Source organism: Lepisosteus oculatus, chromosome 7 (assembly GCF_040954835.1).
Source record: "Lepisosteus oculatus isolate fLepOcu1 chromosome 7, fLepOcu1.hap2, whole genome shotgun sequence".
Taxonomy (NCBI): domain Eukaryota; kingdom Metazoa; phylum Chordata; class Actinopteri; order Semionotiformes; family Lepisosteidae; genus Lepisosteus; species Lepisosteus oculatus.
In genome coordinates, this window is record NC_090702.1 from 49,417,801 (window position 1) to 49,434,448 (window position 16,648).

The 16,648-nt window shown below is 39.2% G+C and overlaps 1 protein-coding gene across 7 annotated transcripts in view; it reads right to left on the bottom strand.

Moving 5' to 3' along the window:
* The window catches only part of LOC102688374 (1-phosphatidylinositol 4,5-bisphosphate phosphodiesterase zeta-1), a 78,675-nt gene that overhangs the window by 20,241 nt on the left and 41,786 nt on the right, over positions 1–16,648 (bottom strand). For all 7 annotated transcript variants that reach the window (XM_069192677.1, XM_069192675.1, XM_069192678.1 and 4 more), the window contains one exon: positions 9,588–9,760. In XM_069192677.1, coding sequence (XP_069048778.1) covers positions 9,588–9,760 — 173 coding nt within the window. The remainder of the gene's footprint in view (positions 1–9,587; positions 9,761–16,648) is intronic.

Consider the following 16,648-nt stretch of genomic DNA (forward strand, 5'->3'; position numbering starts at 1 on the left):
TTACACTTGGTTTAAAATAAAATGTTCTCATTTTATCGAGGCTCAGGTTATTGTTAAATTAGATTTGACAAATAATAATAGTAATAGTAGAGTTTAATTGTTCTCAATACCAAACATTCAGAGACCTGACATAATCTCCTGCTGCAGCATGATTCAGGTGCGAAGTACTGGTGAAGGAGAGTATGTAGACTGATTTCGGATTCTAAAGATTCTACAGAAAGCTTCTTGTCTTTTTTTACCTCCTCCATACAAGAAAGGTATGGTTTCTGGTTCTTCTGAAAAGAAAGTGGCCAATCCCCTTGATAAGAGAGCTAAAAAGACAGACTAACACTCCTTGTGAAGCCTAAGGAATTGGAAACTGAACTATGTATTATTATTAAGTCTGTTCAGAAAGCTCTGGAACTTGGAGAGTGCAATTCATGTGCATTACTTACAATTTTTAATTTCCTGTTTATAACACTGTCTGTGGATGATGAACCCTGGTTTGCACTTTAGAGGGCCATTGATTGATGGAAATTTCAAAGCTTGATCAACCAGCATTCATCAATGTTTCATTCCTAGAAGGACTCACTGCAAAGCAAATCCATGGACACATGCTGTAGGACTGAAGATTTTTGGGATTTAATAAGTTCGGACCCAGCCATCACCAGATGGAACATGAAATCTCTGATCACTTAATAAAGGTTGAGGAATTTACAAAAGTTTGGATTTTTCCATGGAGGCACTTCAATCATTGACCCTGTGTCCTCTCCAATGGAGTGCTGCTGGAGCACTTTATCACTGATCTGGATTGTGTTTCAATTGGTTTCCAGTCACAAACCAATGATTCATAAGTAGGATCATAAGAGCAAAGCTTAAATCTCTATGTCTATTCACCATAGTGGATCTGAGTAGGTGAATTATCCATCCCTAAGTCACTCCTGTAAGTTTCATTTTCTGTTCTATGCCACATGTGATCATGAGACAGTGATCTCTTGAATTCCATTCCCTTTAATGATTTTAACTTTAAGGAACAGTCAGAAGAGTTTTATTATCAGATGTTTATTAGTACAGTATGAAGGACAAAAGGGAAAAGTCAGTTGAGATAAATTCTGATAACCCTTAAAAAAGTAAAGAAATTGTCATTTTGTTGCTAAACAGTTTAAAAAACCCTAATATTTCACTTATTTTACACATACACTTTGCACCAAGACTGCCAGGTTGAAAAAAATCTACACAGAACAGATTAAGACTTAGAACACATTACTGCATGACTGTTGATCTTGTCATTTAAAACCCAGCCTTTTGACCTTTTCAATAACTGACAGAGATCTTGGTTTGTAGGATGACCTGGTCCTCATTTTGTCAATTATGGGCCAGTATTCTTCAGGGAAAGTGATTATTAAAGCCACACACAGATGTCAAATGATGGAAATGGAATTACAGAAACATAGATAACCGAATGTCAGGGAAGCTTCACCTACAGGGATGAAGAGTCTCTCAATTCAAATGGGTAAGACTCTCTAAAAAACGTTCTGTTACACCTGTACTAGAAGCAGTTTGCATCCTGCCGTTGCTAGTGGCAACCAGCACATTCACATGTGGATGCAGCCCCGAACTAGATCTGGCTGCCTATTAATCAAGCCAAATATCTTTCAATCCAGCAGCCAATGCAAAAGGCAATCATCCCATTAAGGCAGGATTCTCCCATTCATCGGAGCCCGGGCATTCAAGCTACCTTGTTAGCTTCAGCTAACTTGTTGCTGTCTCTCAGGACCTTTTCTGAGACCACCAGTAAACAAGACGGATTTTCTACTCTCCGTTTATTTTTCTGACTGATGACTAACTTCTGATCTCAGTCGGTGGCTTGCCTGCTTGAAGCCATCACCCCTTCCTTTCTCGCTACCGCTCAACTCTCCAAGATCTCCCTTGAGCCCTGTGGACTGTAACACATGCATAGTGTTAGGAGTCTTTAACTTTCCTCTCATAGCCTGTGGCATTTCCTGGTGGCATTGACCTCTTTAGTAATGAACAATGTTAAAGGGCATGTGCACCACCAGGTAGAACAACCACTGGATTCCATGCAATTCGCCTACAGGACTAACAGAGGAGTTGAGAAGATGCTACATTCACATCATTGAATCTCTTCACATCTACAGTAGAAGGAAGACTGCGATCCCAAGACACATGTCAGGTTTTATTTATCAATTTCTCATCACTCTTTAACACCATTCAACCACATACAGTATATTAGTGGAGAGATTACTCTCAAATTTTAATGTAGATGTTGATATTATACATAGGTGGGATCTTTGGCTTTTGACCAACAGATCACAAAGATTAAGGAAAAATAGTGTTACTGTATATTAAAGTAGCTTTGTTTTTCCACTGGGTCTCCTTAGCGCTGTGTGCTATCCTTTACATTCTTTATACAGACAGCAGTAGAAGCTCTTTTGAGGACAGATACATCATTAAGTTTGCTGATGCCTGTGTCACTGTCAGACTCCTCCAAAACGTAGACACAGATCAAGGGCCCGTGGTGGATTATTTTGTTGACTGATGTAACAACTCTTCCTTCAACTGTGTTGAAAACCTATGATATAATAATTGAATATACAGTAGAAAGGTGCACTACCAGTTGCAAAACCAAGTCATTGAGGAGTGAGAAATAGTCAACAGTTATAAATATCCTGGCACTATTGTTGATTACGAGCTAACCTCTTAGGAAAATCAAGATGCCATATATAAGAAGAGCCAACAGTTATTCTTCCTTAGAAAGCTCTGCTCTTTTAATGTGTTTGCTTCAACGATAACTTTATTCTATAGAACTTAAATTGAATGTGCTTACATTCACTGCAGTAGCCTGGTTTTGATAAGCTTAACATACACAATAAAAACGGACTGAGCAGAATGGTGACCAGCAAACTTACTTATGCACAATATCTACCACTTACAGTCCTCTACATCAAAGAAATAGTGCAGAAGGCCCATATAATCTAACTGTCATGACCACCCCTTGCATAGTGAATTTGATTGCCTTCCATCTGGGAATAGATTTGTTCTACTCAGATTCAAGTACAATAGAACTAAGTTATCCTTTATTCCTTCAGCATTTAACATTTAATTTGGACCACAGATTGTATATTTTACTTTATTTCTGTTTTGTTTCTTGTCTTTTATTTGTGTATTGGTTCAGGTTGTGTTAAACGTATTTTGCGTTGTGTTATGTCTTTTACCTGTTTACAAAGCAAATTACCCATCTGGGAGAATAAAAGAAAGTTAGTAACAGAATGTTAGCAGCAGACGCTGAAATTGTAGACACAGTAAGTAATGCTTTCCTATCCAGTTTGTCAGAGCAACTACAGGACAAAAAATATTATATTGATCTCATCTTTATAAACAATTGAGACAGAATGAGGCAAAGAGAGATGAGAGAACCATTATGCAACTGTGATCCTAATATGGTGTTCTTTGAACTACACTTCAACACTTTAAGATTTAGTCCAAATCAAAAGTTTACAATTTTAGGAAAGCAGATTTTGAAGGAATGAGATTTAAAGAGATGCTGCTTACAGCAAAGAAGAGTGAATTGAGCGCTAAAATTGAAACAAGTATGCCTAACGACGCGACAAATCAATTAAGACAAATAAAATGAGCAAATGAGGAATAAGCACTTTATAAAATAGTTAAACAACACAGAATTGTGAAGAAGAGCTGGTGCACACCTTCGTCACATGGTCTCTGTGGAAGTCTGCCATAAACGTTTTTTCACTTGTTCTCCTATTGCCCTTATCATCCTGGAGCAACGTCACTTTCTTTGTGCTTTTAATGGGTATGAACAGGTATTGGTTGTTTTTAATTGTCTTACCTGTTGTGCATCCACAACCTTGTCCTTGTCCACAACCGCGTTGTGTCAGAATTACAGAGCTTGTAAACGGATTAAATGGACTTCCTGTCCATCAGCTGGAGATGGGGGTGGAGATAAAGGTATTCTACTTGGCATTCATGGGGTTGCATGTTAGTTTTTGTCCAGTCTGGCAGGAGTCTAGTCTGACAGGAATTTTGTCTGTGTGACTGTATCAAAGCCTGGTGTATGCTGTCTTTTGAAACTACTATATGACTTTTCCTGAAAGACTGCAGTTCACTGTACTTGAATGTTTTTATCATTTTCGGAACACAGCAATTTAGCTGTACAGACCCATGTTTACACAGTCTTTTTGCCTGCATTTTTATGACATCTGTGACCACCCCTACATTTTTTAGAGATAGAATCCTATTCACTTTGTAGGATCCGGACTTATAGGAAGAAAGATTTAACTATAGATTGTACCCTGTTTGGTTTAGAAGTCAGGTTTATCCCTCTGGTTGGCCTCTTTGGCGTTACACGGGATTTTAAATACTTGGTAGAAGTTTGGCTTTTTTCTCATTGGGCAGGATGTAGGCCTCTGAGAGGGTACCTTGTATGTTGTTGTGTGTTGTTTAGGTGTGTGTCATTGTCGTTGTTAATAAAAATGTGTTTTAGCCATTGTGCCTCATTTATTACTCTATCGCCAAAGCTGTGACTGTGAGAATAAAAAATAAGGTGCCTTTAATTGTACCAGCCACTCACGTATATTCTTGGCATGATCTCTAAAATTTGTGGATTATGATTATTGATTTTACCTATTGATTATCCTGCTCACTATTTTCTGTAGTTTTCAATTTTCTTAACCCCCTATTGGAAACAATACAAAAGGAAGACCACTTCACATGGAGAGGCAAGAGACTATTTATGAAAAAGACATAGACAATGTGAGAAGGAATTTTAAAAGGCAAACAAAATATACAGATGAAGGTGTAGAATATAAATAAAGGGATGCTTTGGTAGAATTGTAAGATGTAAACATAAATTAGAATAGTGAGTACAATGAAGGTCACCCCTTTAAATGAGTGATTTACTCCATAGAAGAGCAACAAGATACATTCCAGATCTTAACGTAAGGTCCTACTGGATACTGGCAGACTGAAAGAGAGAATAGTTTGCGAATTTCAGAGAAGATTATGAGGGGAGCTGATCCAAATATTAAAAATCCTCAAAGGCATGGACAAAGTCACTCTAGTGGATTTCCTCAGAATAAATAGGGAAGCTCGAACCAGAGGATATAAAAGGAAAGTACTGTTTGTGGAAGCCAATTTACTGTAGTAGCTTGACATCTTTAATGAAACAGTTGGATGAGATCCTCCTGGATCAATTAGCTACTTACTACTAAATGAACTTCCTGTAGTTAGGCAGACTGGAATTCTCTCACTTAAGCTTTTCAATGTTCTTAAATTACAAACAGGAAGAGTACATACAGTGAAGAATAATAAAAGAATAATAAATCGCCAAGTCTTATTTAGGAACAAGTAATACAGTAGGTTTATTCAATGCTGAAAAGAGAAAACACGACGTGTGACACCTGAAGAAGGCTCCACAGCCGAAACGTTGTGTTTTCTTTATTCTCTTTTCAGCATGGAATAAACCTATTACTTGTTCCTTTGCAGCCTACAAATGCTGACGGAGCTCCCCACCTGAACTGCTTCAAGTCTTGTTAAGTCTTTCAAAATCATTTTCGTTCAGTCAAGTGTAAAATGTTGTCTTTGAACATTTTGAAATGCGGAAATCCCTAGTATTCTTAAGAACATGCTATATCTAAAATAGGAGGTAAGATGTAATCAAATAAATGAATCCCATTTATTTTTAGGTGTTTTGCCACCACATTTAAGAAACATTTTCAGTTATTTGTCATTTCTCTTTGCATGAAACGCACTGGTGTGTTTTCTTGTTTTCTTAGACATCTCCAGCATTATTAAAAATATAAGAAACTAATTGCTCTGAAATAAAAATAGATGTTGACATTCAAAGCTCATGCCTATAGGGAACAAGAAGTGGAGTATTGCTCTGCATCAATATGATTAAAACTCTTTATATCAGTCAGTAAATGACTTCGTTATTTCCCTTGATCACTTGCCAACACATTATTTATTATAGAGAATATATAGATGAGACCAGACTTATCAATACAGACAGGGGGTCGTCAGTGGAGCAGCTCTGTAATGCAGGTTTGCTTGTACATCCCTATCCCAGTTAGAATCTGTCTCTTTGCATTATTTACGTCTTTAATACAGTGATAATCTGATTGTTATGTAACTGGATTTTTCTGGTCCTTTTGTGATAGACATTCTCATAAATTTCATCATAAATGATGAAACTGTTTCTTGTTTTTGGTTGCTGTCAAGCAATACAGTGGGACATTTTCGGTATAACATGCAGTAGGTGATTACCTTAGCCTTTTACATTTTTCCTTTCCTTTACTCCCACTGTACGATGAATTCTAAATTGCAATGTATTGGGAGGCATAATGGAAAGCTCAGTGGAATCCGACTAGAGAAAATTAAGGTGGGCTGCTGTGAAAAACAGAAGTAATCTGGAACTTGCTAAAACCCATTTTCATATGTTCTCCTGACCTTCACTGCTTCACATTGCTGCACTTATGTTTTAATGATGCACTTATGCATTACACAGCTTTGTACAACTTTAAGAAATTGTGACCATTATAAGACCATTAATTTCATGATTTGTTTTCAGTCTGGAATTCCCATTGACACTCAGGTGTCTGTTTGAAAGGAGACCCGGAGTGGGTCTTTTATGCAAGAAGAGTAAGATGACTCTTAAGCAAGACCATGTTTATGAGAGTAGTTTGGATGTAGCTCTTAATAGCAAGTTTAAAGTGCCATGGGAACTTTCATGACCATTATGGGCACAGAGAGTTTCCTGTCTTGTACAAAAGATGGCACCTCTTGCCACAGTCTAGTGATTTATCTTGGAGTTTCAGCTCCAGAGGGAACAGTGTCAACCAGCCATCCACCAAAATCAGGAAACAGCCTACTTTTCATTAGATTCCTCCTGCCCATTTATCAGTCTAGCGTAGTTTATGAGATTAAGAGAAATCATGGTTCAAGAAACAATGATTGTAAGTCTATGATCAGAAGGGATCATGAGGGAAGCCTTCAGCTTGGATTGGCTCATGCTTGTGCTTACTGGAGTTAACTATTTGTATGATCATTTAAAATTATCTTTATTGCTGGTGTCATATTTAGGCTCTTATTTATTTTTTTCTGCGTATATTTAATTCTAAAGATATTTAACTGAGTGCTTCTATTGAAGTCACATCTCATATACGTAACACTAAATTGCTTTTGAGTCCTCTAAAGTGACAAACTGACTCATCTAAAAGGAGATCAAAGAAGCTAGACTTGGGATTTTCAAACAGTTTCAAACAGTATATCTCAACCTGGAGAATGATTCTGGTAAAAATCAGAAGTTTGTGTCCTGGTCACTATTTTTGCTGATCATTACTTTTGAAATGGCCTGAACAGAAGTGTTTTCTATTGGTAGACAATTTTCAATTAACTGCAGATGAAGACTGAAATGCCATCCTGTTGTGGAGATTTCAAAACTTTCTTCTAAAGTGATTTAGAAGAGGATTTTCAAAGATTTTTGGTCCAGTCAGAAATCTGTTTTTCAATATTCTTACAGATTGCCAGCAGCCATATTACTCAGCTGGCAGCCCACTGAAGCTCAGCAGGTGTGAGCCTGGTCAGTACCTGGATGGGAGACTCCTGGGAAAACCTAAGGTTGCTGTTGGAAGAGGTGTTAGTGGGGCCAGCAGGGGGCGCTCACTCTGGGGTCTATCTGGGTCCTAATGCCCCAGTATAGTGATGGGGACACTATACTGTAAACAGGCACCGGTCACGATCCGGTTCTTTCCGGGCCCTATGCGGAAGACACGATCCGGAATTGTGAGGATACAATAGGGAAAATAGTCATGCAGGAGAAGGGTCAGGAGACAGGGGGCGTGTCTGAGGAGTGCAGGTGTCCAGGGGGAGTGAATCCAGGGAGAACAGTCCAAGGGTATATCCAGAGGGGGAATCCAAAACGGGAGGTTGAGTCCAAGACCAGGGGATCCATCCGAAGTTAAAACAAGAACCGGGTCGGGACCGGCGGGGCAGGGAATCAGGAACAGGAAACTAAAACCACGACAGAGCCAGATGCGGCAGGACCCCGGGCTCTCACGAAGCAGGATTAAATGAGAAGCCTCGGGCAAACGCCTGCGTCTGGCTTTAAAGGTGGAACTAAAGAGGGGCTGGAATAAGGAACAGGTGTAAACAATGGGGGAAACGAGGAAGGGCTGGAGCGCCCTTAAGAGGGGGAGTAGCGAGGGGGCTGCACACTGGTGGTGGTGGAGGGGAGTCCCCATTACCTGTAAAACGCTTTGAGTGGAGTGTCCAGAAAAGCGCTATGTAAGTGTAAGCAATTATTATTCTTGCAGATAGAATTGCAAACTAAATTAGACTAACTTTGTTGTCCACTAAAAGTGAATTTGTGTCTTAGGTTCTCCATTTACAAATAACATACAATTCATCAACAAACATTAAAGAAGAACAACACGTCAGATCTGTAAAAGCATACATTTACAGATAAAATCAAACTCATCATAATGCAAATACCAAATCTAGAAATAAGTGAAAAATATTAACAATCACAAACATTTTCAGAGCTATTTCATGTCTTTCATGTCTTTCCAGGTCATCATCTTTTTAATGTTAATTTCAGAGAGTTGGGCACAAATGTTGCTCAGGTGCAATAAGACCATTGTGACTGGAAGTCAAGTCCTTAAGAGCAGCAGTGCAGCAGGAGTTTTAGATCACATTAAATCATCAACAGCACAATGCCTCAGGAAAGTGTTACAGTACCTCAGTGAGGATTTAAATGCACTAATTTAACCTTCCTGCACAGGCTTGAAGATTTTGTTGGTTTAAGGAGGCCTACGAAACCTACTCCAATGTTTCTTTGGAAAAATTGAGTTTTAAACAAAAACCTGGGAGGAAATTAAACTTTAATATCACTGTCCCTATGGACAGGCTGTCATTTTATTCAGCCAGGTGAGTTACTCCACGAAAGCTCAGTAGTTGACTCACAGCTCTTATCCATCTTAATTGGTGTTTGACTGAACCACTGAATTGCAACAGGAAAGCCTTGGTCTAGTGCACTTACAGTACCAGGTACACATGTTGTAAATTCCTGCTCCAGTGTTGCGTCAGCATCCTTGACTTTTTATTGAATGTGCACATGTGAATATCCCTATTCCCATGCAGACTAACTGACTTGCAGTCGGAGCAAATGTCAAATTCACAATTCAGTAAATGAGTCAGAATTAGTAAAAACAGGTGAAATGTTAGTAGTGAATCCAGATCCTGTCAATAGGAGAGCACATTTAACTGTCAATAATTAGAAAATATACTGTATATTTTTGTATTAAGCATATGTGCTCCAAACTGTTTATAACATAGCTCATCTCAAAAGTTAAAAACAACATCTTTTAAAGTTAAACAAGCAAATTATGTGTAATGCAATTTCCATTAATTTTCTATATATGTGCATATTTCAACAAATATCTACAATGTCTACAATAATTGATTACACTGATTGGAAAACTGTTTACCAAAGCCAATGGATAATGTTTTTGTAAACTCGCATACCTAATAAAGCAGTCAGTTAAAAACAGGCACTGTAATGCAGGCAGTACCTTGATGAGGAGATATACAGGCTTGAAGTTCTGTTGTAGACAATTTGGATCAAAACCCGTCTCATTAGTCCTCAGAAAATGTGGCTTCAGAACGTATCCACAACCTCCGTTGTCCTGGAACTTTCCGTTGTTCAAATCCATCGGCAGTCCCAGGGACTGGAAGTTCAGTGCCACTGCAAAGAAAAGAATGAACACATCAAGCTGAGTGCCTTTGACAACATTTTGCTAGGAAATCGGTTTCTTAAAAGCACTGTCTGTCTTTCTTTTAAAATACCAAAAAAGGTTCAACTTCATATTTTACAAGTTGAACAAAATATCTGTTGCACTGCAGAAATGGATATTATATCTTCTATGTACTGTATCTGTAGTTCACATCAGGTTAACATATAGTATGCTTTTACATATAAAAAGAAATGTATAAATTGTATTGTTTTCCCATGATCATTAGTACTTATTGGTGTTTTGTTTTAGTCATAACAGAAGTGATTATTCCAAACGTATTTTTTAAATTCCTAAGTTCTTTTCATTTAATAATAGTACTGATATTTTGAACCAGGTGTACTCATGCCAATTCCTATTAGATGCATTGCGTATTTTCATTATAGCTGTAAAGGCTGGAAAGGTACTTCTGCATCTACTGTATGGGTTATTGGGTGATCAGGCATGTGAACCTTTATCTCAATCCTCTTGGCTTTTCCTGGCCAAAGGACGAGGAGGGCAGGGTCACCATGCAGAGTGAGGAGATAACTAAGGGGCAGCTTTTGGAGGTGGAGATGAGAAATGTTACGAAGCATTCTTTCAGGACCCTATGCAGAGGCCACAATCCGGAAGGGAGGGAGACGAGGAACTGGGCTGGTAGAGGAACCAGGGGAACGCGTGACGAAGGTGCTCCGGTGGGCATGGTTCAGGCAAACAGTCCAAAAGGGAGTCCAGTGCAGGTGAAGGTTCAGAGCCGGGTGATAAATCCAAGACGAACCAAACAAAGTTAAAAGCAAAGAAGCGGAATCCGGCGAAGAGTCGGGGGGAAGAAAGGGGGGACCGGAACCAGGCGCTCCAAGTCCCTGACTCGGCTGGTTCAGGAAACTAATGCAGAGCCCGGAACAGAGTGAGCATCTGGCTTTTGTAGGGAGGCAGGAATGGGGAGCAGGTGCACAAAATCAATTAAAAAGTGAACGAGCCGGACCGCCCTTAAGGGAAAGGGACTACAATCGTGACAGGAAGAAGAAGTGATGCAGGAAAACAAACATGAGCAAAAGAGTGGCTTACAATGGTCCTGATAGTTCTTTCAGAAAGTGAGGCCATGGAGAATTCTGAGCTTGAGTAACAAAGTTGAGGAAGAGTTTAGTTGCTATCATTCCAGAGGAACTTTTGTTAAAAACTGAAGGCAATGACCAAGAGTTTGACTCTCCATTAATTACATCTTACTATGGAAAAACACAGTACAGTGGATATTGATGCAGAGCGAAATCATAACAGAGCTATGATAAGGCATAATAAGCAGTTAACCTATGAGACAACAGTCAAAATATGATTCCTAACTTGAGCTCAATCTTAAAATAACTGCATGGCACACTACTGGCTAATGTATCACAGCCCAATACACAAGTAATATATCAGAAACTCTTTCACAATTTGTCAACAGTTTTTCTTTTCCATTTTAAAAACAGGTAGAGCATTGTAAGTAGAGTACAGAATACATGACACAATATTCAGTTAATATTTTGTTAAATATACGTATAATAAAATGCAGTTTTTTCACATTGTTGAGAGACCTGGGGCACCTCAAAGTCCACTGTAAGATTATTTGTCCTTTTCATAAACTACTCCAACTGAATCTAACAGGAAATGACAGAAGGACAGAGAAAGTTTTCCTATGAAAAAAGACACTACAAGAATTGTCCAAATGTCACAGTTGTGTCACATTAAAACACTGTCCAGTTATCAGAGTGGAATTTTAAAGTATTTAGACATCCCAATAACTTACTAAAAACAATCCAAGAAAGATTTTACGGGGAAAAAAAAGCTTGTTGTTAACATTAACATTATTGTTAACATTAACATTGCTGCTCTTTTCTGCTAATGTTGTAAGAAAACATTTTAGCATAAACCAAACCACAGCCTTCCAATGTTAGGAATCATTGCTGTAACCTTTAGTGTTCGATGAGTAGGACTGGCAGAGCAAGAGCTACAGTATGATGAACAGCTGCTTTGGTTATGGCTGTAAGCCAAGCCTGGGAGGCACCAGGGAGGTACTGTCTGTTGTATTAGGGGTTAGTGTAGCTTGGCACAGCATGTAGCACTGAGCCTCACAGGCAGAAGAGAACAGAGAGAGGTGATAAGTGCCTTTTTTCACATGCTCTGGAGGCTGGCATAGTTCGTTTACTCCCAGTTGATCCCTCGCCAGCCCTATTGTACAGTATATTTGCAGCAGGATGTCTGTGCCTGCTGTTTAGTGTCTTTATCACGGCAGTAGTGCTGTGTAGTCCTGCTCCATTACAGGGATGATCACATGGGCCACGCAGCACATTTAGAGTCTATTGAAAACCTCTTAAGTGGGTGTGACAGGAGAAATGCTCTTTGACTGCTCACAGATTTAATTTGCACATTTACTATAGTCATGTCCAGTGAGAGTAGGAGCAGCAGAATTGGACTCGGAACACTTCTGCACTGCAATAACACATTTAAAAGAGCCTAGAATCAATTCAATTACAAATACCTCTACAATTCTCGACATCCAATTATCGACACTTCTGATTTTAGTATTGCAGTAATCTCATAAGAAAGAAGAAATGGATCATAATTTTTTTCCACTCACATTGTCTGTTATTGCACATATGAAGAGCGCTAAATACCTCCTATCCTTGTGTTACTTTCGCACAATCTGTAAATAGTATTGTAAATTTCAATTATGTCATTTATTGTATCCTATTATTTTTTCTTTCCTTAAATCTAATCCCTCTAAATTCCTGTCCTTCTACTCTTCTGTCCCTCTTAATGAGCTCACGGACAAAGCATTTCATTGCCGACAACACCGCTGTATGCTAGACTGTTCGTACATTGATCAATAAATCCTTGATTGATTGATTGTTTGCTGTTAGAAACAGTAGCAGAGAACCCGTTCCAGGATTCAGATCCAGACTGTCAAACAGTGGCTCTACTGTATGTCTTTGTCCTGAAGTGGCTGTCTGTTTTGCTAGCAACATTGCCCACCTTGTAACCTCAGAAGCAAAGCAAGGTTGGGGCTGGTCAGTAGTGGAGAGTCATCAGAACGAAACCAGTTTGCAGCTCCAAGTGGTATGCAATGGCCAGTACCCTTTGTTGCCCTGGTATCCTGGGTAAATTCCACTTTACCCATATATGACAATACGGTCTTCTTAAAACTGCTATCTACTGTAATTCAATTGATGAAGGAAAACCTTTCTCCCTTCTCTACCTGACTTATTAAGTAGTGGATTTACTGATGCATAATGGCTACCATGTGCCACCCATTTGGGTGTTGCCCTTCAGTGGTGGCTGAAGAAGGTCCTTTCCTCTACAGTATGTAAAACATTTTGGGATCCTGTGGGATAAAAAAGCTCTATAAAAATAATGAATTCTTAATTATGACTTAGTTCACCCAAAATAATAGTGTCCTCCAACCAGATTTCCAAAGCCATCACCAGTTCCATTTAGTGCCTTCTATCAATACTGTACCTGTATGTACTGTAGTAAGTCTGGAATGAAAAGGTAATACCAGGTGAGAAGCACAGCCTAGTGTCTAATTTCTCATAATTATAAGATTTTTTGCCTTTTCTATTCTGTATTTTTAAGAATACATTATGGTACTAGAAAGCACCAGTAGGACTGTATTAATGAAGCACACCATAATGGGATTCAACGCCTTTTATATAGCATAATCTAAGTTAGATCTTCAGCTTTCTAGCTGCTGTAATGGCACCCCTCAGCTACATGCACAGCATAGCACTGTACACAGTCTGCATACTAACTCACTGGAATAGAGTACAACTGGCAAAAAAACAGACCATACTGGGACAGCACAAGAGATGAGGGACAAGAACAGCAAAATACACTTCAATTCAGTTCAGGTTTTATTATCCTCTGGGGGAAATTCATGTTACGGCGCAGTCCAATACAACAATACAGCAAGAAAGACAAACACTACCAATAGGGAAGATGGTCCAGTAGTGTTACAGGAGATAAGAAAGTTACTTTTACAGTAGTTTGGCAGAAATATTGCAGTGGTGATGAAAGAGATCCTGAGCTTATTACTTTTACACCTGGGGACACAGAAGCAGCTCACAGATAGGTGGAATGTAAATTCACAATTGAGGGGGTGAGCCACACACTTGATCATTCTCTTTACAACCCTTTGCTGGTAGAGGCTATTTAAGTTGATCTGATAGACCCCCGATTATTTTTGCTTCTTATTTTTAGATCCTTTATTTTCAAGACATTTGACTTCAAAGACAAGTCATCACACCATTTAATAAAATCTTTAAAACTGGGCCCATGACCGGATCCTTTAAAAAGCTGACCAGTGTCGGCTGGCCTGTGTCAGCAGGCCTTGATGAGATGTTTGTGTGTCTGCTCTCAAGATACAGCCCTGTGTCGATCCAGTGGAAGTGTAGTGTCTGATACTATAACTATTTCCCCAGTTTGACCTGTTTGTTAAGAAGTATAGGACCCATTGTTTTAAGTTACTGTTTCAATTGATGCTCTTTGAGAGTTACTGTGCAACCAACAGTGGGTGTATTATATTAAATGTCGAGGAAAAATCAACATGATTCTTATAAATACCTTTGCTTGGTCAAGATGCTGAAAGAACAGATTTAACATTGCGGGTATTGCTTCGACAATTCCCCTTCTTTCTCTGAATGCAAACTGTAGGACTTCAATATGGTTCTGTGTGCTTTTTGTGATGTGTTGCTTTCCTGTTCTCTCCGTTTTTTCATTGGGAGAGATGGGAGAGTGACTGCCCTGTAGCTGTCAAGCTCATTTGGCCTGGCAGTTTTGGTACACATTTCCAATTAGAATTCAAAGGCACATTCCTGTTACAGTATATCCACATTCCTTAGCATTGAACTGTCAGATGACAACCATACCATGCTGACAAATATGACCATTTCTGATTATAATGCTGCTCAAGCAGAGTAAATACACACTGTCATTCAAAGTCTTTCTTTTTTTATTTTCCAAGTAGATCTGGCCTTTCCATAATCTTTTGTTTTGCATTCTAGGGAATAGCACACCATTTCTAATTTCTAATCGATGCATTCAATGGGAAATTATGTCACACAACTGATTGAGTTTGATAGTTGCTAATTATACATTAGCTAGATGTGCTGAATGACCTCCTCTTATTTGCAAGCTTTCGTACATTCTTATATTCATTTTTTGTTGCAAGAATCAAGTGGCTGAATCTGGATTAAAGAGGAAATTTACACAACTCCTAACTATGCCTGTTACATAGTCTCAGGTGTACATTCTACAGTATTATTAAGAACATAGATTGGAAATGGATGCCATTCTATTCTATTCTTCTTAATTTAGTTGCCAGTAACCTAATTATAATTGCTTACACTTATAAAGCGCTTTACAGGTAATGGTGACTCCCCTTCACCACCACCAATGTGAAGCCCCACCTGGATGATGCAACGGCAGCCATAGTGCGCCAGAACGCTCCCCACACACCAGCTATCACTGGGGAGGACAGCAGAGTAATGAAGCCAATTCATAGAGGGGGATTATTAGGAGGCCATGATTGGTAAAGGCCAATGGGAAATTTGGCCAGGACGCCGGAGTCACACCCCTACTCTTTTCGAGAAACGCTCTGGGATTTTTTAATGACCACAGAGAGTCAGGACCTCGGTTTAACATCTCATCCAAAGGACAGCACCTGTTTACAGTATAGTGTCCCCATCACTATACTGGGGCATTAGGACCCACATGGACCACAGGGTGAGTGCCCCCTGCAGGCCCTACTAACACCTCTTCCAGCAGCAACCTTAGTTTTTCCCAGGAGGTCTCCCATCCAGGTACTGACCAGGCTCACACCTGCTTAGCTTCAGTGGGCTGCCAGTTGTGAGTTGCAGGGTATGGCTGGATTTGGCTGCTGGCTTCACAATCCCATCAAGCCATTTCTTTTAGTCATCCATGGGCTGTTTCAGTCCTTTGATCGGGGAGGAACATTTGTGTTTCCAGATATATGAGTTGCAATTCTAATAGAGTTGACATTTGATACACATTATGCTGTACTATTGTGAAACTATCTTTGAAGAATATGTAAATCTGTGATCAGTGTTTTGTGCTTGATGTACTGCCTGATATTCCATTCATTTTTATTAATCATTTATACTTAATTGATCTCTCTCCTCTCCCTCACAGCATGGCAATGCACTGCCTTCATACGTCAGAAGTGTAACAGAGCATGAAAGTGTATTCTGCAGTCTTCAGCAAAGAAAAAGATAGATGCTGTCTTCTGGGTAAATTTGAGAAGGCGCAAAAAGATAGATAGTACATGCATAGAAGGTAGGGAGGTTTGAAAAATATATTTCAGAATAGTTTAAAAAATCATTTGAAGCTAAAAAAATGCATTAGATATGATGATGCCTTAATCCTGAGCTCAAATCCATATATTTATAGTGCTGAAATACTTTCCTAGTTATAATGCTTTTCAGTTTGGGTAAAAAAGGGACATATGTCTTGGTTTTCCTGTCTTGGGCCCGTTGTTTGCTGGGAAAGACTCTTGCTTCCCCTACGACCCTGTGCTGAATAAGCAGATTAGAAAATGTATGGATGTCTTGGTTTTGCACACAATCCAATGGTGTTCTTTCATACCCATTTTTATTATACATGATGACACATCTTTGATCATACACTGTAGAGTTTGGAAATACAACTGGAGTTTGTGAAGGTCACGGGCACTACAGTTAAAGGGCTGGTCAGATTACCTGCCAACACACACAAGTTAGGTTACTTATGTCCAGCACTCTGGCTAAAGCACAGTGACTGAAGGACCCGGTGTTTTTTTTTCCCTTCAGAAAAGGGAATGAAAGCTCCCT